Raw genomic sequence first — 23,731 nt, forward strand, 5'->3', positions numbered from 1 at the left:
TTAAACAGAAAACCTAGAAAGCTGTTTATTCACTTCTTTACTAATCAAGTTCCATGTAGAACTTAAATAATGAAGCTTTAGGTTAAGGAAACAAGCAATAGCTTCTGGATTCAATTTGCCCACCAACTCCAGAGACATACCAGGTCACATGTACACAGGCTTATATGTACCCATATGTTGAGGATGCTTTTTCTCTCACCATCAAAACCACTAAATTCTTCTCTATGTTCTATAAGACTTCTGATGATTTAGGATCATTGAAATTACAAGCTAGAATGCTTCATGATACATTGAAGATTATCTGGTTGAGAAATTCTTAATCTTTTACATCTTTTGTCTCACCAAAACGCTAAGTCTCTAAAAGCACCTATGCCCATTTAGAAGCAAAAATACCACTTTTTATTAAATATACATCTATATGCCTATTAGTCATTATAGTAAAAGTGCTATGTTCTACTTAATCATTTTTGAATCTACCAATCACATAACTCCTTTATTTGAGACCAACAAACTGAAATGCAGAATGATTAAAGACTCTGACTAACATTCTAGTGGTACCACTAAAACCAGAATCGAAGTCTCCTGTATCCTTGTTCAATAGGATCTTTCTGATCTTGCCAATCTAGGACTTTGTCATTTTACTAAGAAACACTACTAGTAAGATGGCTTTTTTGGTGCTGGTAGTACAGAAATACCCAGAATCTCAAAGTAAAATTGTGTATTTTACTATGTACCATTTCTACAATTCCCAGGCAGTCCAGTAGTTAAGACTCCACCCTGCCAATGCAGGGGTGAGGGTTTGATCTCTGGTCAGGGACCTAGTAAGATCCAACAAGTAGCAAAAAGATTTTTTAAAAAAAGGAAAAAAGTAGCTATTATTAAATATTAGGAAATTAGCATTTTTTTCCCACTAGAATTTTTAAAGTTCTAAATTTTCATCTGAGGCATCTTTTTGTCTTTTTTTCACTTGTGCATCACTTGAGTCTATTTTCCCCTTCCCAAACATTTTGTCCAACCTGTACAGAACAAATTAGAAGAGAAAGCATACTCACATAAAGATATAAACAATGGTTTTGGAAAAAAGTAGGATCACATCACATATACAAATAAGCAGGTAACGTGCTCCTGTCACTTAACAGTAAAGCACAGACATGTTAATTATTAGAGTATATGCAAAGCTACTTTCATTCTTCTAATTGCTGCTTTCCACAGTATAGTCTTACTATAAAGTTCAACCACTTCCCTATCAATGAGCATTTTGTTTCCAGTTTTTGATGGTGATAAACAATGCTGTAAAACCCACCCTGTCAACATATCTTTGTGTATTCTTGTGCCTGTTTCTGTGAATATAACTCCTAAAAGAAATGGCTGGAACAAACAGAAAGTACATTTAAAATAGTGATAAACATGCCAAGCTGTCCTTCAAAATCTCAACTATGTATGTGAGGCCCCATTTCCCCACCCCATTGACAATAATGATTAATATTTAAAATGTTTGCCAAACTGGTAGATGTCAATAGCACTTCATTGCTTTAATGGAGTGTTCTAACACATTTTTGTACATTTATTGGAAACTTGAAACTTCTGTAAAATATCCATATGTATGTCCACAGTTATCTTTATCTTTTTCATATCTATAGGGATTCAATATATTAAAGTATAAATATTTGAAGAGACTTACTTTAAATTCTCAGAAACTGTTTTGGCTTTATTGTAGTGTCCTCCAACTGGATTTGCAGCAGCAATGATGGAAGTTCTTGCAGGGAGGCTACAAACCATGCCAGCCTTAGCAAGACTAATACTTTGCTGTTCCATGGCTTCTAACAAGGCTTGATGTTGATTCCCCATTTTATCAAATTCATCTATTCCACAGATACCTGCAACCACAGTAAAGTAATTCAGACAAAAATTTTTCCTTTGGTCAAGTTTCAAACTTAACAGGAAAGAAATTATTCCACAATATAGCATATTTCCAAAAGTTTCCAACAGTTAAAATTATGAAGTGTCATACAGTCCAAAATTTGTACTTGATTTACAGCAAATAAAATATTGGTCTTATTTAACTGTTATTTAATTAGCATTTTCCACAGGCAAAGCACTACATGTGAGGGTTACAAAAATGAAGATATGAGAGTAACCCTCAAAAAGCTTAGAGTTAAATCTGAATAGATGAGGTAAGTATATACACATTCAAGATAGTGTATTTTAACAACTATAATAGATATGCATCATCATATGAACTTTCTGGGGGTGGGGTGGGATTAAAAGAGGAAGGGGAATCTGGAAAGGTTTCAAGAAAAAGGTGCTATATGAGCTGGGTCTTTGGGAACAGTGGGCAGCATGATTTGAGAAGGAACACATGGGCTCTAAAGTCAGAAGACTGGAGTGCAGGTCTCAGCAATACCCGGTGTTGACTATAAAACCGTACAGTTAATTGTACACTCAAACTCTTTAAATATGAAGACCCACCACTGAATGAAGGCATTTTATGTGCCAGATGTATTTTACATCTAATCCACAGGTTATTGGAGGCCCTCTAACATTATCTTGTAATATTTTTCCTCTCCTCCTCTTCATACCATGATAATTTGGTGGTCATGCCCCAAGGGCTTTGCTATGGTTAAACCTTTGTATACCTACTCTATGACGAGTCAGTGCAGACCTCTCTGGAACTGATGGTATTATTGGAAATTCTCAAGATTACTAGTATAGTTCCTCAGAGGTGGGGACAGGGTAGGAACAAAGTCAAGCTACCTCTTTGCCACTTTTCAAAGTATAAAGCAGGACCTGGCAAACTTTTCCTATAAATGGGCAGATGAAATTTTGATGTTTTGTGGGCCACATACAGTCTTGTCACATACTCTTAGGTTTTTTGTTTGTTCTTTACAGTCCTTTAAAATGGCTTGTGCCCACACACCACAACTACTGAAACCCACATACCCTGTGCTCTACAACAAGAGAAACCACTGCAATGAGAAGCCCTCACACTGCAACTAAAATGTAGCCCCTGCTTGCTGCAACTAGAGAAAGCCTTCAGGAAGCAATGAAGACCCAATGCAGCCAAAAAAAAAAAAAAAAAAAGTTAAAAAAAGATTTAAAAAAAAAATAAAATAGCTTGTGGACTACACTAAAACAGGCTGAAGGGTGGGTTGATCTGTGGACTGAAGTTTGCCAGTCCCTGGTTTTAAAGCATAAAGTTTAAATTATGAACATTTTAAGCTCTTTCTAGTCTGTCTACAATTGATATATCTTGTTACTTGTTTTCAAACAATTTTTGGTCATTTCATCAGATATTGAAGAAGGTAAATATAAAACAGCTCTATTTCTCATTTTTTCCCCTGAAAGTCTTCAGTAGAGATTTTAGTAGGATCCTATTTATCATTTGGTAGGATTATATTTGTTTCTAGAATCTGGTCTCTGTTGACTAATATTCTTTTGTATTTTAACAGTAATATATATATATAGAGAGAGAGAGTTAACGGTGATATTTTTACCATCATAATGCTTGGCTTATCTACATAGATTTGGAAGAGATGGCCATGGAATTTTAACACTCTGCATCTTAAATCCCATTAGCGATCTGCACAGCTAAACACTGTTATCACCTTCAACTTTTTTAATGGAAGATCTGACAGTTTAACAAAGTGTGAAAGTGTTAGTTGCTCAGTTGTCTGACTCTTTGCAACCCTGTGGACTGTAGCCCACCATGCTCTTCTGTCCATGGAATTTCCATGAAAAATACTGGAGTGGGTTGCTATTTCCTTCTCCACGAGGTTTTCCTGATCCAGGGATCGAAACCTAGGTATCCTGCATTGTAGATACATTCTTTACAGTCTGAGTAACCTCTTCCTGTTTCTTATTTTCTTCATCTGCTAACTTAGTAAAAATACTATCACTTCTAACCAGAGAAATGTTTTAGAATTTATGAATTCATCAAATATTTACTGAATGCTTTTTATAAGAAGAGGTGGCAAGAATACACAAAAGAATTATACAAAAAAGGTCTTAATAACCTGGATAACCATGATGGTATTATCACTCACCTACAGCCAGACATCCTGGAGTGTGAAGTCAAGCAGGCCTTAGAAAGAATTACTAAAAACAAAGCTAGTGGAGTTAATGGAATTCCAGCTGAGCTGTTTCAAAGCCTAAAAGATGATGCTGTTAAAGTGCTGCACTAAATATATCAGCAAATTTGGAAGTCTCAGCAGTGGCCACAGGACTGGAAAAGGTCAGTTTTCATTCCAACCCCAAAGAAGGTCAATGCCAAAGAATGTTCAAACTATCATACAATTGCCTTCATTTCACTTGCTAGCAAGGTTATGCTCAAACTCCTTCAAGCTAGGCTTCAACAGTATGTAAACTGAGAACTTCCAGATGTACAAGCTGGATTTAGAAAAGGCAGAGGAACCAGAGATCAAATTGTCAATATTCTTGGACCATGGAAATATTCTTGGACCATGGAAAAAGCAAGAGAGTTCCACAAAAACATTTATTTCTGCTTCATTGACTTAGCTAAAGCCTTTGATTGTGTGGATTACAACAAAATGTGGAAAATTCTTAGAGATGGGAATACCAGACCAACTTACCTGTCTCCTAAGAAACCAGTATGCGTGTCAAGAAGCAACAGTTAGAACCAAACACAGAACAATGAACTGGTTCAAAATTGGGAAAGGAGTACAAGACGACTGTACACTATCACCCTGTTTATTTAACTTATGTGTAGAGTACATAATGTGAAATGCCAGGCTGGATGATTCACAAGCTGGAATCAAGATTCCTGGGAGAAATATCAACAACCTCAAGATATGTGGATGAAACCACTCCAATGACAGAAAGTGAAAAGGAACTAAAGAGCCTCCTGATGGAGAGTGAAAGAGGAGAGTGAAAAAGCCGGCTTAAAACTCAAGATTCAAAAAACTAAGATCATGGCATCTGGTCCCATCACTTCATGGCAAATAGAAGGGGAAAAAGTAGAAGCAGTGACAGATTTTAGGGCTTCCTTGGTGGCTCAGATAATAAAGAACCTGCTTGCCAATGCAGGAGACCTAAGAGACATGGGTTCAATCCCTGGGTCTGGAAGATCCCTGGAGGAGGAAATGGCAACCCACTCTAGTACTCTTGCATGGAGAATCCCATGGACAGAAGAGCCTGGCAGGCTACAGTCCGTGAGGTCACTAATAGTCAGACCCAAATGAGCAACTAACACACACACACACACATACACAGTGACAGATTTTATTTCCTGGGACTCCAAAGTCACTGCAGACTGTAACTGCAGCCATGAAAGTAAAAGATGCTTGCTCCTTGGAAGAAAAGCTATGACAAACCTAGACAGTGTATTAAAAAGCAAAGACATCACTTTGCCAACAAAGGCTTGTATAGTCAAAGCTATTGTTTTTCCAGTAGTCATGTACAGATGTGAGAGCTGGAACATAAAGAAAGCTGAATGCCAAAGAATTGATACTTTCAAACTGTGGTGCTACAGAAGACTCCTGAGAGTCCCTTGGACTGCAAGGAGATCCAACAGTCCTTCATTGGAAGGACTGTTGCTGAAGCTCCAAAACTCTGGCCACCTAATGCAAAGAGCTGATGCTGGGATTGAAGGCAGGAGGAGAAATTCATGTCACCAATTCAGTGGACATGAATTTAAGCAAACTCCTGGAGACAGTGGAAGACAGAGGAGCCTGGCGTGCTGCAGTCCATGGGGTAGCAAATAATTGGACATGACTTATCAACTAAACAACAACACTATATTCTAGGCATGTGGATATAACACTGCAAAGACAAAATTGTCAGTCCTTGTTGTGAAGGTTACATTCTGTTCAGTGTTGGAGGCAGACAATTAAAAAAAGTAAACCATATGGTATATGAGCAAGTAAGAAGTGCTCTGGCAAGAGACGTAGAGTAGGATAAGGCGAACAGGGTCAGTGGGGGTGGGCATTACAGTGTAAAATATGTTGTTAAGGGAAGGTCACACTGGGGTCTTTTGAACCAAAAATTGAAAGAGCCCTGCAGACTATCTGGAGTAAGAAGGTTCCAAAGTACAAAGGCTGCGATGTGGGAACATGACATGCCTGGAGTGCTGGTGCTATACTTCAAGGTATAGCAAGGAGGCCTATGTAGCTGGGGAAGAGGAATAAGAGTGAAGAAACGGGCAGATAATGAGGCAAAAGAGGTGATTAAAGGCCAGAATATGAAATGGTGATTAAAGGGCATCTGTGTCAATATCAAACCTGGCTTTCACCAGGTAAGATGGGAAGGCACTGGAGGGTTTTGAACAGAAGAACAATGTGATCTAAGTTTTAATGGGATTGCTCTGCCTTGTTACAAACAATAGAGCAAGGGTGGTCACAGGCATGCCAACTAGATCAAAGTAATAATCCATGTGAGAGATGATGGTGCAGCAGCAGTGGATAAGTGGTATCCAGAAGGTAGAGCAAACAAAGTCTGCTGACAGCCTGGATGTGAGGTATGAGAAAAAAATCAAGAATGTCTTCATGTTTCCTGATATAAGCAAATAGCAGGATGGAACTGTCATTTACTGAGAGGGGAAGATGAAGATTTTGGCTTTGGACATGCTAGGTTTGAGAAAGTTGCAGAGATACTGCATAGGCAAAGGGATATATATGCCTGGAGTTCAAGGGAGAAGAAACATAAATCTAGAAAACTTCAACATATAGGTAGGTGAAGAGCCATGAAACTAGATAAAATAACCAAGCAGATATGTACAGGCTGAGAAGAAAATACTACAAAACCTAAGTACTCTGAGGAGCCAACCAGTTAAGAGGTTGGGGAGATGAAGAACAAGTAAAGACAGACTCAACAATGAGTAAAGTAAGAAGAAAATCAGAAGAGTGCAGTGTCCTAGAAACCAAGGAGATCAAGTATTCCATTGATGCAGTGATCAGCCTTGCCAAACACGGCTGACAGTTACTGGATTTAGAAATGTGACACTGCTGGCAAACTGGAAGGAATGATCTCAGCTGGACTAGAATCTGGGTACACACCGCCTGACACATACATAGGTATGTTTTCCCAGTAGGGTTAAAACATCACAAAGAGAAACAGGCAGCAGAGCCCAACTGTCGAGCTCTTCCTGCTGAGCCTTCCAACTAGATGTCTTATAAAAAATATTTGTCATATCCTGAAAACATAAAACAATGAGATGGGTATTTCTAGTTTTTTTGGCACTCATTCTCAACTCACTGGTTGGGAAAGTGCTGTCCAAATGACTCTTGGAACAGAATGTAAAGAAAGTAATTGAAAAAGAAAAGACTTTAAAAAAGCCCCAGAATTATTATTATCTGCTTTGGCCTCTTACCTTGATCACCAAGTACTAGGGCACCAGCTTCCAAAGCAAAATCTCCAGAGGAACTATCTTTTGAAAGAGTTACAGTCAAACCAGAGGTGGTTGTGGTATTACCACAAACATACACGCCACGTGGAGCAACACTGCATACCGCCTAGTGAAATGGAGAGTTTAAAAGAATCAAAGTACAAGGGAAATAATACAGTAGTGGCTCACAAACATTAGCTATATGCCAGTCACTCTTCTACAAGCTTTCCCATACAATCTTCACCACCACAGTAAGAGTATTATACAGTATTATACACAGTACTACACACCTGTTACTCATGTAGAACTAAGGTCTGAAGAGAGTAACTCACACAGCTATGAAGGTGTGAGGTTAGGATTAAATCAAACCCAAGCAGCCTGATTCTAGTCTGTGGTCATGTGAATACACAATTGCAATTTATGCTTCAAGTTAAAATAGCAAATATATAAGTATTAATTTTAGTTTCAGAAACCCCACTGCTTCTTTAAACACCAGGAAATAAAATGGCTTAATAGTGTTCACCTTCAAATAAGGTAACAGTACACAGAAAAGTAGTTAAGTAGTGCAAGAGCTAAAAGCATGGACCTCTGGAGGCAGGCAGATCTGTTTAAATAGGTCTTGGCTCTATCTTGTACCTACTGGTGGTGGTACTCTTGAACCTCTCTTGAAACATCAGCTTCCTTATGTTTTATTACATACTGCCTTGAGGGTTAAATGAGATCATATATGCAGACTTAACCTGGTACATGGCATAAAATATGTGCCTCGTACAAGGCCACTGTACACCTCTGTGCACCTCATAGCCCTAGTAGGCAGTGCTTACCCTGCTATGTCAATAGTGTGCTCTGGACTGATGTAGCACACACCTAAGGGAAGCTTTGGTGCCTAGCTAAATAAATGGTAGCTATCATTATTTTTGTTACTTGTAATTTCTTAGTTGTTAGTTTGAGAATATGCTGGCTTACTAAATGGTCAGAGGAAAATAGTTATTTAAAAATATAAATGACTCATAACTGTTCAGTTCAGTTCAGTCACTCAGTCGTGTCTGACTCTGCAACCCCATGAACCACAGCACACCAGGCTTCCCTGTCCATCACCAACTCCCGGAGTTTACCCAAACTCATGTCCATTGAGCCAGTGATGCCATCCAACCGTCTCATCCTCTGTCGTCCCCTTCTCCTCCTGCCCTCATTCTTTCCCAGCATCAGGGTCTTTCCCAAAGAGTCAGCTCTTCGCATCAGGTGGCCAAAGTATTGGAGTTTCAGCTTCAACACCAGTCCTTCCAATGAACACCCAGGACTGATATCCTTTAAGATGGACTGGCTGGATCTCCTGGCAGTCCAAGGGACTCTCTAGAGTCTTCTCCATCATAACTGTTAGTATTAGCCTAATTTTTAAAAACCTTGGCTTAGTGGGGCTAGCAGACTTACATGAAATTCAGATTCCCACACACACTTTTACCCGCATACCTTACCTAAGTATACTGTTTTCATTTTTACCATCTACTCTGTTTCACCTATAACTGGATACTCTGTGTCTCAGTTATCAGGCTTGCAGCAAGGGTTCAGAACAGAATAAAAACAAGTTGGCCCAACTGGCCAAAACAAACAAAATATGAAAACACAGGATTTAAAAAATGTCAGATTAGAAATTAAAATAACTGAGTGATTTTTTGAAGTATACTTTTTATTTAAATATAATGTACATAATTATAGTACATTTAACTGTACAGTTCAACAAATTTCCATGCAACTGACACCCATATCAAGAAACAACATAACTAGCATTCCCAAAGTCCCTTTCCAGGCACCACGCAGTTAGCTTGTAACACAATAAACTAGTTGTGATTTATATGAAACTTTAAATGAATAGAAAAAAAATAAAATAACTAATTTAACACTCAGCCATAGGGAATAATGACTCTGATGGACAGGTTTATAATACAATGAGGAGACCAGAGTTTTCAATTCTGGCTGCACTTCAGAATCACCTGTGGTTATAAACATATAGATGCTAAGACCCTTAATCAAGAGATTCTTAATTCTTAATACTGGGGAAGGCCACGGTATTTTCAAAAAGCTCCAAAGCTGATAGTGATAGGGTTCCTAACCATTCTTACATTGGCTTGGCAGGTGTCACTCCAAGCACAAGCATTCCAAAGGCTGCACCTTCTAGGGCAGCACGGGGAGAACTACTAGGCTCTGATGGGCAGAGCTAGAATCTTGGGGACCAACAACATATTGGTCATGGGAATTTCCTTGTTTTAGACTCAGAGAGAAGCAGTGGAGATGGATGTGATTGACCTCTATCAGACTATTCTTAAAGCCTAATTCAGTGTTTATATAGTTGTATAAAGAGATATTGGGTGAGCCTGCTTTACTTTCTTGAACTATTCTATTCATAGGTAAGGTCACAACAATAAAGACTAGTATAGCAATGCTGGATACAAAAAAAGGTTAGGGGGACTTCCCTGGTGGTCCAGTGGCTAAGACTTCATCCTCCCAATACAGGGGGGGGTGCCCCCCAAGTTAAATTCTTGGTCAAGGAACTGGATCCTGAATGCTGCATCTAAAGATCCCACATACCCCAGTGAAAACTGAAGACCCTGAATGTCACAACTAAGACCCAGTACAGCCAAATAAATAAATAAATATTTTTGAAGAGAAAGAAATCGTATTTTTTTTTTTAAATAAAAAAAAAATAGGGGTTAGGGAAATGGTTAATATTTTACAATAGTTGACATCTTAACAGAGCAGTATGCTTATACAGCGTGTGTGACAGGAGACTGGCTCAATTTGAAAGGATGGTCAGATACAAGTTACTCACTCACACAAACCCCCAACTCACTCACACTATTTGACAAATGATATCCTCTGGAATACAAATACCACATGTTTTAGGAAAATTCATTTGTGAATTATTCATGCATTTTATAAGCAAAAGGTCAAATCCTAAATGTCTGATTTCCTACCTGTAGCATCTGACTTTTTCCCAAGCCTGGGTCTCCAACAACAAGGACATGGGGATCTCCTCGAATTGGAATTCTGTTCTTGTCATCTGCATATTTCTGGCTTCCTCCAAAGAGTGCTAATGCCAAACCTGCTTTAACAAGCTCAAATGTGAAAGAAGAGAGAGAAAAAACAAGAAAGAAAAACAAAGATGACTAGCAAAAGGGGTGCTCCTCCTATATTTAAAACATTTGTGTGGGGATTTTTTTTTTTTTAAAAACATGACTGCATTTTGCTTTTCTCTTTTCCTAAGAAAAGTCTAAAAATACACTTCTTTAATGTAAATGATTAGAAAGCATATAAAATAAGGTATCGTAAAAGTCACCGAGTAAAGACCTACCTTGCCAGGCATTGAATCCATTCCACAAACATGAGAAGTATTGGTTAGCTTCTGCTTTGCCATCTACTGTGTCCAGAGTCACTTTAAAAAAAGTCCATTCCTACTAACTCTAATTGGTAGGAAGTTCTATCTTACAAGGAACTGTGGTTTCTCTCTCACATCATTCATTTATGGAGAATAATGATTCATATTAAACTATGAATAACTAGCCAACAGAAATTACTATTTTTTATAAAATCTTTATATTCTATTTTTGCTAAATTTATGTATTTTTGAGTAAAATGAAGTAAAATACTTACTTCATGACCAAAAATGACAGGGCAAAGCGAGCTGAAAAACAGAATACGATTTATAAATTCTAACTCACATTTTCAGGTGATAAAGAAGATCTACTTTACAATCTGCTTAATTTACTTTACTTAGTACCGAACAGCTCAAGAAACTTTATTCTAACAATAAATTTATCAAAATTCTTGATTAATCTATAAAAGAAAGAATACTTTAGAAATTGTGTCTATGTAAGGGAGACAGGGTACTTACAAAGCATTTACATTACTAGCCTTTAAAACGCATCATAGGGACTTCCCTGGCAGTTCAGTGGTTAAGATACTGCATCAGGGGTTTGATCCCTGGTTAGGGAACCAAGATTCTGCATGCAGTGTAGCACGGCAAAAAAAAAAAAAAAAAAAATTATAATCATGTGTTATGATTATGGGTTATTTTGCACCCTAATACTTTAGGGTAAAGAATTATCTTTTATATGAATAGACATCTTTAGACCTGTGTAGCCAAGTCACTGAAAGAAGGAGACTAAAAGATGAACTGAGTACACAATATTTAAAGAAAGAATAAAATTTCATTTTTTCAGTTCAAAGAATCAGAATAAATAAGGTCATATATGAACGTATCAAGTATTATATTTAATATAAAAAAGTATCTCACATCTGTCAGTTGTATTAACAGGAACAAAAAGGACAGGGTGGGAGACATACAATCAGGAATAAACTCTGAATCATTTTCTCTCTGTTAATATATGTAAACACAAAGTTGGTATCCTGCCATATCCCCTTGGCAATCATTGTTCAGCATGCTCCTGCAGATCACTGCTCACCTCCTACCAAGCAACTGCATCTGTGTGCCAAAAGGCTTTCTATGGCTGCAGAAGCATTAGCAGCAGGCAGCCTAGGCAGAACAGAAGTGCTGGCATATTTAATATTCTCAGGAGCAGCTCCAAATCTAGACCCTTAAATGGAAAAATACTGAGACTAGGTCTCTAGTCAAGTGTCCCAGAGGCCTCAGAAAAGATTAAGCCTTCATTAAGGCACCAGACACTGATTGCCTCCCTTCTCTGTCTCACTTTCTCATTCCCCTCTCAGTATTTCTGGGGATTATCTCCCAGTAAACCACACTTATGCAAATCATTGTTTCTGAAGGAACCTAAACTAAAACAGCCTTCTATTTGTCTTCTCCATTCTCTTCTCAAAGGCTTCCATTTGTTAATCTAGCAAGGGTTGACAAGGAGATCCAACCAGTCCATCTTAAAGGAGATCAGTCATGAATATTCATTGGAAGGACTGGTGTTGAAGCTGAAACTCCAATACTTTGGCCACCTGATGCGAAGAGCTGACTCATTGGAAAAGATCCTGATGCTGGGAAAGATTGAGGGCAGGAGGAGAAGGGGACGATAGAGGATGAGATGGTTGGATGGCATCACCAATTCAATGGACATGGGTTTAAGTGGACTCTGGGAGTTGGTGATGGACAGGGAGGCCTGGCGTGCTGTGGTTCAAGGGGTAGCAAAGAGTCGGACACGACTGAGCAACTGAACTGAACTGAACTGAAGGGGTGACAACATTTTTCATAAAGGGCCAGAAAATAAATAGTTTCACTTTTACTGTCTGGGTCATAACTACCCAACTTTCATTAAAGCAACAATCAATAATTTGCAAATTAATGGGTGGGGCTGTGTTCTAATAAAACTTTATTTACCAAAATAGGCAGCTTTCCTAGTTTGCCAATCCCTGCAAGATTAACAAATGGAGAGCCATGAAAAATTCTAAATTTAGAACTAAAAGGTAAAAGCAAACTGTAGGAAGGAAATCCAAGTTTTTCATACTAACATACATACTTCATTAAGTATGGCAGAAAAAGGACCACTGCACATGTTCACTGTTATTTTAATTGGTAAGAGGTACCAAAGAGGTGTTTTGGTCCTCAACCAGGGAGTTCCGTGGCCACCTGCTACAGACCACTCACCACTCCACCACTTACCACCAGATCACCAGAGTCTCCCTAGCTCAGGGCACCCTATCTATCAGGATGGGTTTGGATGGCTATCTATTCAAAGGATTATCTTTGAGGGTTTAAGAACAAAAAACCCTCAAGGAATCTATACTTTCCCCAGCTTGCTAATTAACATATTAAAGGCAGAAAGAAAAAAAGTGTCAAATTCTCCTAGAGCCCAAAGGCTAAATGACAAGATCAATTTTTCTAATACAATGCACTTCAAAATCTCAGTTCTTTACCTCTGTTTGGTACATCTACTATTTAGTCTCTCATTTTCTATTTCTTCAAAATTATCCAAAAAACTGCCAAAATAACAGCACATTGTGTTAACCATGTTAAGGATATAATGAAATCTCATTTAATCTTTAGAACAACATTCTGAGGCAGGTATTATTATTTCTACTTTAGAAGATAAAAATGAAGGAGAAATTAAATGCCTCAGATTACAAACCAGAAGTGGCTGAAGCAAGATTCTAACTTAGGTTTCAGATCAGATCAGTCGCTCAGTCATGTCCGACTCTTTGCAACCCCATGAATCGCAGCACGCCAGGCCTCCCTGTCCATCACCAACTCCCGGAGTTCACTCAGACTCACGTCCATCGAGTCAGTGATGCCATCCAGCCATCTCATCCTCTGTCGTCCCCTTCTCCTCCTGCCCCCAATCCCTCCCAGCATCAGAGTCTTTTCCAATGAGTCAACTCTTCGCATGAGGTGGCCAAAGGACTGGAGTTTCAGCTTTAGCATCATTCCTTCCAAAGAAATCCCAGGGCTGATCTCCTTTAGAATGGACTGGTTGGATCTCCTTGCAGTCCACGGGACTCTCAAGAGTCTTTTCCAACACCACAGTTCAAAAGCATCAATTCTTCGGCACTCAGCCTTCTTCACAGTCCAACTCTCACATCCATACATGACCACAGGAAAAACCATAGCCTTGACTAGACGGACCTTTGTTGGCAAAGTAATGTCTCTGCTTTTGAATATGCTATCTAGGTTGGTCATAACTTTCCTTCCAAGGAGCAAGCGTCTTTTAATTTCATGGCTGCAGTCACCATCTGCAGTGATTTTGGAGCCCAGAAAAACAAAGTCTGACACTGTTTCCACTGTTTCCCCATCTATTTCCCATGAAGTGATGGGACGGGATGCCATGATCTTCGTTTTCTGAATGTTGAGCTTTAAGCCAACTTTTTCACTCTCCACTTTCACTTTCATCAAGAGGCTTTTTAGTTCCTCTTCACTTTCTGCCATAAGGGTGGTATCATCTGCATATCTGAGGTTATTGATATTTCTCCTGGCAATCTTGATTCCAGCTTGTGTTTCTTCCAGCCCAGCATTTCTCATGATGTACTCTGCATAGAAGTTAAATAAACAGGGTGACAATATACAGCCTTGACGAACTCCTTTTCCTATTTGGAACCAGTCTGTTGTTCCATGTCCAGTTCTAACTGTTGCTTCCTGATCTGCATACAAATTTCTCAAGAGGCAGATCAGGTGGTCTGGCATTCCCATCTCTTTCAGAATTTTCCACAGTTGCTTGTGATCCACACAGTCAAAGGCTTTGGCATAGTCAAGAAAGCAGAAATAGATGTTTTTCTGGAACTCTCTTGCTTTTTCCATGATCCAGCGGATGTTGGCAATTTGATTTCTGCGTTCCTCTGCCTTTTCTAAAACCAGCTTGAACATCAGGAAGTTCACGGTTCACGTATTGCTAAAGCCTGGCTTGGAGAATTTTGAGCATTACTTTACTAGCATGTGAGATGAGTGCAATTGTGCGGTAGTTTGAGCATTCTTTGGCATTGCCTTTCTTTGGGATTGGAATGAAAACTGACCTTTTCCAGTCCTATAGCCACTGCTGAGTTTTCCAAATTAGGTTTATATCTCCCTAAAAAAGTCTGTAACCACTAAAGCAAAAGTACCTCTACATTGTTTCTTCTCTATTGCAGGACAATAACAGAAATAAAAACTATTCTGAAATACTTCTCAATAGTAAGTGACTTCTATATGACTCTCTTTCTTGCTTTCTAAAAGTAAACAAACAACCCTCTGCTCTACATACAACTAATTGGAATTACTTTGGAATTCACTGCCCCATGACTCTTCTGTTGAGTAACCAGTTAATGTGAGATAGTAAATTTTCCTTATTGTTTCAACTAGAGATGAGCAATCTTATTTGTAAAGGTACAAACAGTAAATATCTGTGACCCATCCCTATCACGTCTACTCAACTCTGTCACTGTAGCTCAAAAGCAGTCAGATGCTATGTAAATGAACGAGTGTGGCTGTGTTCCAATAAAAGTCTGTTTGTGGACAGCAAAATCTGACTTTCATGTAATTTTGTGTGTCATGAAATATTCTTCTTTTGATTTTCTTCAGTCATGAAAAAACATAAAAACCAATATTAGCTCACAGGATATACAAAAATGAGTAAATAGCTGAATTATATCTCTTCCACCCTGCCCTTTTTGTTTGTATGAATAGGATTATATAATTGATGAATGGAAAATACTTCTTTATATTCAACATAATACTTCATATATTCATATATGGCCTTATGTATTCTAAATCTTTGAACTGAATATGAAATTTCAGTTCAAATATGAATAGAAATAAAATATGAAATTTTATCCCTTCTTTAAATATTATGTATACAGTTCACCCTTTAGTCTCCTTTCAGTGACTTGGCTGCACAGGTCTAAAGATGTCTAATGAATTGTAATTTGCAACCATTTTGACTGGTTTTCAGTTACTGGTAGCCAAAAGCACCCCCAACATGCACATGATAAAATAAAACTTGAGATAATCTCATACATACTTGACAATGAGTTTAAACAGGTTTTCTTCAGACTGAATCTCCTGGATGGCATAAAGGTCTTTAAGTGAGAACTCCATCAATGCTCCATGCTTACATCCATCCTCGGAAGCCTTTGTTTTCTGTCCTTTGTTATTGCTAACAGAATTTGCTTCAATGTACAAAAGGAACATGCATTTGTCATTCTTATTTCGAGAACCTGTAAATTTCAAAGTACAAAAATACAGTAATTGGTATTTTCATTTTCCCTACAGAGATTCAAGTAGAATGTAAAAGAAAGGCATGGTGAGTTATATTACTAAATAAACGTTTATTTTAGAGGAAAAGTTTCACCTATATAAGAATCAAAGAGTTCTTTAAATTACTGGAAATTCAGAAATATCTTTAAAAGGGAAAAGATGAATGCTGACAAACTACCGAGACAGTCAGATTGAGGAAGTCATACCACACCTTCCTCAGCGTTGGAGACTTTGACAACTCCGGTGATAGTCACTGTGTCTCCTGGGACGCAGCTATCCACGAGATCATGAACAAGCTCACATTCTATTGTTCGTGGAATCCGACCTGCTTCTCGCTGATCATCAGACATCAACTCCTGTATTCTAAAAAGTTAAACAGTTTTCAGTCAGGACTTATACTGACTCTAGGTTATTTCTTCAACATATTAACTATTCAGGGTCCACATGGTGCTAAGCTAGATAAAGGGCCGTTCTTTAGTTTAAAAAAGTTCAACAGTATATCTAAAACTACTTCGGCAATTTCCAATTAAAGATAGCAGAATAGGCACATGCATTAGCCAACTTCCCATTAAAATGTGCACCAAGATGACAGTCACTAAAAGAGTGAAGGGAAATTTGGGGGTGTGCGGAGGTGCCATCAACAAGTAAGAGATATGAAATTTTAGAAAACAGAAAATGGAAAAGTATTGATGGATAAAATAAGGTGAATTCCAGAACACACACAGGAAAAATTTACACAGGTACAAGAGCAGTGGGAGCCAATGTTCTCAGCCCCAGAGAGCCTTCTGAGTTGGAACTGGCAGGAATGAAAACTGGGAGTGGATGGCTGAAACAAAACAGGATAATCAACTGAAAGCAAGTCACTGAATAGCTATTCAGAAATTATTTGGAAGGTGGGTAGACAGGAAGGCAGAAGAATGAGGGCACCCCACCAGAGCCATCAGGCCTCCCCACGCAGCAAAACCAGAGCACTGTTTCAAGGAAACAGACCATCTACTCTGTGAAGGTAGATAAAGTGTCCAGAGCGGAGTCAGAGCTCCAACATAAGGCTCCTCATTCTGGCACCTGAGGAGCCCAAATCAAATTAAAAAACACATTCATAAAGCAAAAGGTGATAGTCAAAACCATACCTTCTATTCAGTGATGAGGCTTTTTGAAGAAAAACTCCTACCTAAGAAATAGCAAAGGAAACCTACCTACCTACTTCAAATTTCTCATTCCTCATCAGATATTTGAGGATGAAATGGCAACAATTCAAAAAGGAGAAGAGCATTAAAAACAAAACAAGCTAACAGTTTCTGAGAAAACATTACCTTCATAAAATAATAATAAGCTGCTATAAAAAAGAAACTATTGGAAAACACAGGTGTGAAATCAGGAAAATTCAGTTCAGCTCAGTCATGTCTGACTCTTTGCGACCCCATGAATTGCAGCACGCCAGGCCTCCCTGTCCATCACCAACTCCTGGAGTTTACTCAGACTCATGTCCATCAAGTCAGTGATACCATCCAGCCATCTTATCCTCTGTCATCCCCTTCTCCTCCTGCCTCCAATCCCTCCCAGCATCAGAGTCTTTGCAATGAGTCAACTCTTCGCATGAGGTGGCCAAAGTTTTGGAAAGTTAAAGACGTATATAAAAAGCAAACATTTACAGAAGGGATACAAGCAAAAAAAAACAAAGAAATCTAGAGAAGAGCATAAAGAAAACAAAGGATGGGGGGATTCCCAGGTGGTCCAGTGGTTAAGTATCCATCTTGCAATTCAGGGAACATGGGTTCAATCCCAGGCCATGGAGCAACTAAGCCCACATGCAAAACTAGAGAACTTACATGCTGCAACTACTGAGCCTCTGTGTTCTACAGCCCAAGTGCCACAACTAGAGGGAAGCCCTAGTGCCTAGAGAACCTTGGGCACCACAACAAAGAGCATACGTGCCACAAATAAGACCCAATGCAGTTAAATAAAAAAAAATTTTTTTTTTTAAAAAGCAAGGGTGAAGGATAAGCAACTAAATGGATAAACCTGAAGGGAAGTACAAAGAGAGAAAACAGAAAGGAGATATTCTAGAGTGGAAAAGAGTGTCAAGCAGAATGAAGACAAGATCAGATAGACTCAAACTTTTCCAGAACACCATAGATAAAAAGATTACAAAGAGTTGGAAAAGTGCTAAACAACAAGATAAAGTCCAAATATGAAGCATGTTAAAATATGAGATAATTCAGTGAAGCATGAGAAAAGATAATCCATTTTTTAAAAACATTCTCTCTTTAAAAAAAAATTTATTTGGCTGTATCTTAGTTGTGGCACATGGGCTCAGTAGTGGCAGCCCACAGGCTTAGCTGTCCCATAGCACATAGGATCTTAGTTCTCTGACCAGGGATCAAACCCACGCTCCCTGCATTGGAAGGCAGATTCTTAACCACTGGACCAGCAGGGAAGTGCCAAAGATACTCCATTTTGATTTTGATGCTTGGTCATTTACCTTTAAGGGGGGAAAAAGCCCAACAAAACAACCCAACCCAATTACACAAATTACATTTCCTTCTCTTGGCATCTGATCACCTGAGTTGATTCTTTGTTGAACAATATTTACATTATCATTAAAAATATAAGTGCTGTTTGTTGGTTTTTATCAGATATGACCTATGAATAATACATGACAGATAATTCTGATTAGGAAACAGAAGCAAACTGGACAATTTAAAAGTAACAGTTTAGCTGAAAAAAGTCCAAAGGTGGAAGGGGAGGAAGGGAAAGCAGGTGTCATTGAAAGGTTGTTGTTGACCCACGAAAAGACGCCGGGATTCTTGGCCTCCGGAGGAGAAGAATTCAATCCAGGGCCAGAGACGAGGCTTGATCGCTCAGAGATTTTGTGTAATAAAGTTTTATTAAAGTATAAAGAATATAGAGAAAGCTTCTGACATAGGCATCAGAAGGGGGCAGAAAGAGTACCCCCCTGCTAGTCTTCATGTGGATGTTATATAGTCACTAGCAGTCTGTTAATGAAAGAATGTCTTAAAACTCAGAATGGCACCAGGTCCCTCATCCATAAGATGTATTTTGGGATAATCTTGGCACCAGATGATTCATCCCGGGGCATAAAACGACTGACTTGAATCTTGTAGAAGGGCAGATTACCATACAAATAGTTTTGTTTACACAGATTAGGGGAACAATGTCTGAGTATTAACATACTGGTTTGTCAAGTAGGTTCTGAGCCATTAGGCGGAACTTGAAGACAGAGTTTGGGGTAAATGCATAGTACATTAACACAGCTTAAGGACAAACATTTCCATAAGAAAAATGCATTGGTTAACTCAAGGTTTGAGAAGCAGAGACATTACTTTGTCAACAAAGGTCTGTCTAGTCAAGGCTATGGTTTTTCCTGTGGTCATGTATGGATGTGAGAGTTGGACTGTGAAGAAGGCTGAACGCTGAAGAATTGATGCTTTGAACTGTGGTGTTGGAAAAGACTCTTGAGAGTCCCTTGGACTGCAAGCAGATCCAACCAGTCCATTCTGAAGGAGATCAGCCCTGGAATTTCTTTGGAAGGAATGATGCTAAAGCTGAAACTCCAGTACTTTGGCCACCTCAGGCGAAGAGTTGACTCATTGGAAAAGACTCTGATGCTGGGAGGGATTGGGGGCAGAAGGAGAAGGGGACGAAAGAGGATGGGATGGCTGGATGGCATCACTCACTCGATGGACATGAGTCTGAGTGAACTCTGGGAGTTGGTGATGGACAGGGAGGCCTGGCGTGCTGCGATTCATGGGATCGCAAAGAGTCGGACATGACTGAGCGACTAAACTGAACTGAACTTCAGGTGAAACCAGGTATCATTATGGCAACACAGTATTTTAAGAGAAACCTCCTTTTAAATTTGTATAGAGAAGGAAAAAAATATCGCTAGTTTGTTTCCTCCTGCCACTTAAGAGAGATAAAAATGTCTGACACTTGCAGCCTATTTCCTCTGTTTGGAGACCCCTGGCCTTCCTGCCTGTTACCCTCTCACCATGTCTCTAATGTCCTCAGCTCACAGAGTGGATGGGTAAAGTGAAAAAAGAGACATGATAATGCTATCTAGAATTATGTATAAGACACGAAGTTGTAGGAACCGTGACCTTCTATGTTGATTAAGTTTTTTAAAACATTTAATATGCATTATTTTAAAACCTTTTAATCACTTACATGATGAATGTAAGCACAAACCCTACTGCAGTTACCCACTACCTTCACTCTCAAAGCACATTTAAAAACTGCCAAACTGGGACTTCCCTGGTGGTCCAGTGGTTAAGAATTCGCCTGCCAATGTAGGGTACATGGGTTTAATCCCTGGTCCAGGAAGATCCCTCATGCCACAGGGCAACTAAGCCCATGGACCACAACTACTGAACCCACACTCTAGAGCTCACGAGCCACAACTACTGAGCCCATGTGCCACAACTACTGAAGCCTGCATGCCTAGAGTCCATGCTCTGCAATAAGAGAAGCCACCAAAATGAAAAGCCCATGCACTACAACTAGAGAGTAGCCTCCACTCGTCACAACTAGAGACAGCCCGAGCACAGCCAAAAGTAAATTAATCAATTAAAACAAAATCCTGGTGAACTGCAATGAGAAGTATCAGAATGACACAAACATGCTAAGATCACCTTGCTTTAAAAAAGTATATTTTAGACTTTTCTTATTAAAAGAACACCTATTTCTATGTCACCTTTGGAAAAACTTAAAAACATAGATAAACAGAAAGAAGAAACTAACAATCATCCTCATCTCACTTCCCAAACAGTATACTCTCAACATGTCTTATTTACCAGTGTTGTTTTTTAAAAAAAGATAAATAAAGTCAGTATTATATACTAATAGTAGAAAACATTCTGTGACCTGCTTTATCACTAAGTTTAGTGTAAACATTTCTGGATGTCATTTCAAAACACTCTCCTACATCATCATAATTAGTGGCTATACAATAATTCACTGTACCATTCCTCTTATAATATTATCTTCAGATGTTTAGGCTATTCTCCATTTTTGGTCATCAACACTGTGAAAACGAACCTTCAGCAAGTAATTTCTGTATGTTTTGTGACTGTCTTCATCAGATGAACTCCTAGAACTGGGACTGCTTCTGATTCTGATATACATTATAAAACTGTCACCCTGATGCATCCAAACATTTCAATGCTAGCTGAAAAACTATAATTTAATTCCTTATAGACATCCAAACTCAGGCTCAGAAAAAAATGAAACTGAATTTACCATATATGGCAGGAAGGTGGCCTTTCTTCTAGGGCAAAAAATCATTTTATCAATAGACTAAAACAACTATCATGTAAGCTGATATTGCATTAACAAAGTTTTACTATAACTGACTCATTTAAAATGAACTTGAGTAATACCTTTTAAAAACCCACAAAAAGGATTTAAATGGTATGGGGAGGGAGGTGGGAGCGGGGTTCAGGATGGGGAACACCTGTACACCCGTGGCGGATTCATGTTGATGTACGGCAAAACCAATACAATATTGTAAAGTAATTAGCCTCCAATTAAAATAAATAAATTTATATTAATAAAAAAAAAAGGACTTAAATGTCCTCTTTTTCTCAATCGTCTACCTCTAAGTTTGATTTCCTAATATTAGGAGATGATCATTCAAATTCAGTTAAAATACTTAAGTCTATTTTTAGTCTGCTGTTTTTACCTGAAAACAAAGAGACTTTAAAATCACTTAAAAGCCATAATAATATAATTAAATCACTGGATCTTCCATGGATCTATGTGGACCTCATAGCACCTTTGAGGCCCTCACTACCCTCTTCAGTGGTGAAGGTATTACAGACACAGGCTGGAAACCGGGATTCCCCATTCACAAGGCACAAGATCACACTCAAGAGTTTTAAACATTTCATCTTCTATAAAATGCTGTGTTTGTAAAGATCTCAGTATAGTGCACAGTTGATTACTGTATATATTGGTTTTGGTTTTTATAGGACAGAAGGAGGTCAAGCTAGGACAGGGCCTGGTAGCAATTTACTTCACTTTTCCCCCATGTTCTTAGAAGTTTCCTGGATAGCACTCTGGCTTCAAAACTATCCATTACATTATATTTAGGGATGAGTTACGAGGCTATAGCCAGAAAAAAATGGGATAAACTGTTAGACTAAAAATATACATACATAGAGAAAACTATCTGACTTTCAAAAAAAAAAAAACAAGTTTTTTTAAATACCTATACAGTAAACCGTCTCATGAATAGTGTGAACATAAAATGAAATATCTATTTCTAAGGGAGTCTCTATTTTAAAACTTGAAAACAATATTATTTTTAGAATATCTTCATTATGGAATGAAACACTGTTGTTTAGCTGCTAAGTCATGTCTGACTTTTGTGACCCCATGGACTGTAGTCTGTCATACAGCTTTGCTTGTATGTAAATCCAGTTCAGTGAGTCACATAAATGAGATATAAAATAATTTCTCAGTAGCAAAATGACAAAATACTTGAACATCAAATTCTTTCTGGAATCTGATAGAAAACAAATCTCAAATAAAGATAATTATTACTTCAACACATAACTCTTCACCAAATAAAACTTTTATATTTTATTACTATCTACACATAAGAATCAAAGTATAATACAGGAATACTGTAAATTTACTTGGCAGTATGAGAGCTCTAAAACCTGCCTTTTATTTAATAGTCTGATTGCTTACTTGATTGACTGCCAGTCCATCGTAACTGTGAGAGGAGAACTACGAAGAGCTGTAAATGACTTCCCTCGACATGCTGGTGCAGGACACTGCAACAAGATTAATTCACACTTAAATTTTGCTAAATTATCATATCTCAGGAAAATCCAAGTTAAAATGCTTCATTTAGTATGTTTACAAGTTGATCCCAGAACAGTATTAAAGTAAGATGAGCTAAAAGCTGCAATGATCTATTTCCTTCTATTACTGATTCTGTTTTTGAGGTACTTTTTCACCTGGTCTCTCTTGATTACTGCTCTTATTCTTTCTGCTGTGGGTATGCAAGGCTCCTTACATGCCTCTCACACTAAGCACTTATTCCTTTCTTTGTATTCAAGTAGTGTCTCAATCCTTGAACATTCCCTTATATCCAGTCCCACATACCCAGCCCCAATCTTCTCTTTTTCAAAAGCCTTTCTTGGTCTTCTTTAATCCCCAGTTCTCCTATCTAATCTCTTTCTGCACTGTCTGTATAGTATTAAATATAATATTTTTATTGTACCACACAGGCAGTCCTCAACATGTAAGTTCAAGTTTTCATGAATCATTTATTTTCATAAATCACTTAAGTATCTCAATATGCGTTTATAAATAAAGAGACTGTGGCAAACTGTGTTTTCCAAATATGGTTGCAATATCTCCCCTCAAACCTTTCCAGAACCTTGCCACTCCCCTATTAAGAGTTGGAGTCTAATTTCCCTCTCCTGGAATGTGGACAGGCTTGTGACTCACTTTGAAACCAACTGAATATGACAGAAGTGATGCTGCTTGACTTCCGAGGCTGCCTCAAAAGAGGCAAAGCCATTCCTGCCGTCAGCTGGAACTCTGCCTCTTGAAGCTATCGGCAGTCATGTGAGCAGAAGGAGTGTCCTGAGCAACTATACTGTGTGTGAGAAGCCAAAACCAGCCCACACAGAAAGATGATATACAGAAGAGATGCTGGCCAGCACCCAGCCACTCCA

The 23,731-nt window shown here is 38.4% G+C and overlaps 1 protein-coding gene across 6 annotated transcripts in view; it reads right to left on the minus strand.

Annotated features, from left to right (window-relative positions):
• Positions 1-23,731, minus strand: part of MCM8 (minichromosome maintenance 8 homologous recombination repair factor) — a 58,120-nt gene that overhangs the window by 22,035 nt on the left and 12,354 nt on the right. For all 6 annotated transcript variants that reach the window (XM_044927911.1, XM_044927908.1, XM_006047739.3 and 3 more), the window contains exons 8-14: positions 22,734-22,819; positions 16,231-16,382; positions 15,784-15,979; positions 10,988-11,018; positions 10,312-10,452; positions 7,325-7,466; positions 1,682-1,877 (exon numbers count right to left, since the gene is read on the minus strand). In XM_044927911.1, coding sequence (XP_044783846.1) covers positions 1,682-1,877; positions 7,325-7,466; positions 10,312-10,452; positions 10,988-11,018; positions 15,784-15,979; positions 16,231-16,382; positions 22,734-22,819 — 944 coding nt within the window. The remainder of the gene's footprint in view (positions 1-1,681; positions 1,878-7,324; positions 7,467-10,311; positions 10,453-10,987; positions 11,019-15,783; positions 15,980-16,230; positions 16,383-22,733; positions 22,820-23,731) is intronic.

This window comes from Bubalus bubalis, chromosome 14, assembly GCF_019923935.1.
Source record: "Bubalus bubalis isolate 160015118507 breed Murrah chromosome 14, NDDB_SH_1, whole genome shotgun sequence".
Taxonomy (NCBI): domain Eukaryota; kingdom Metazoa; phylum Chordata; class Mammalia; order Artiodactyla; family Bovidae; genus Bubalus; species Bubalus bubalis.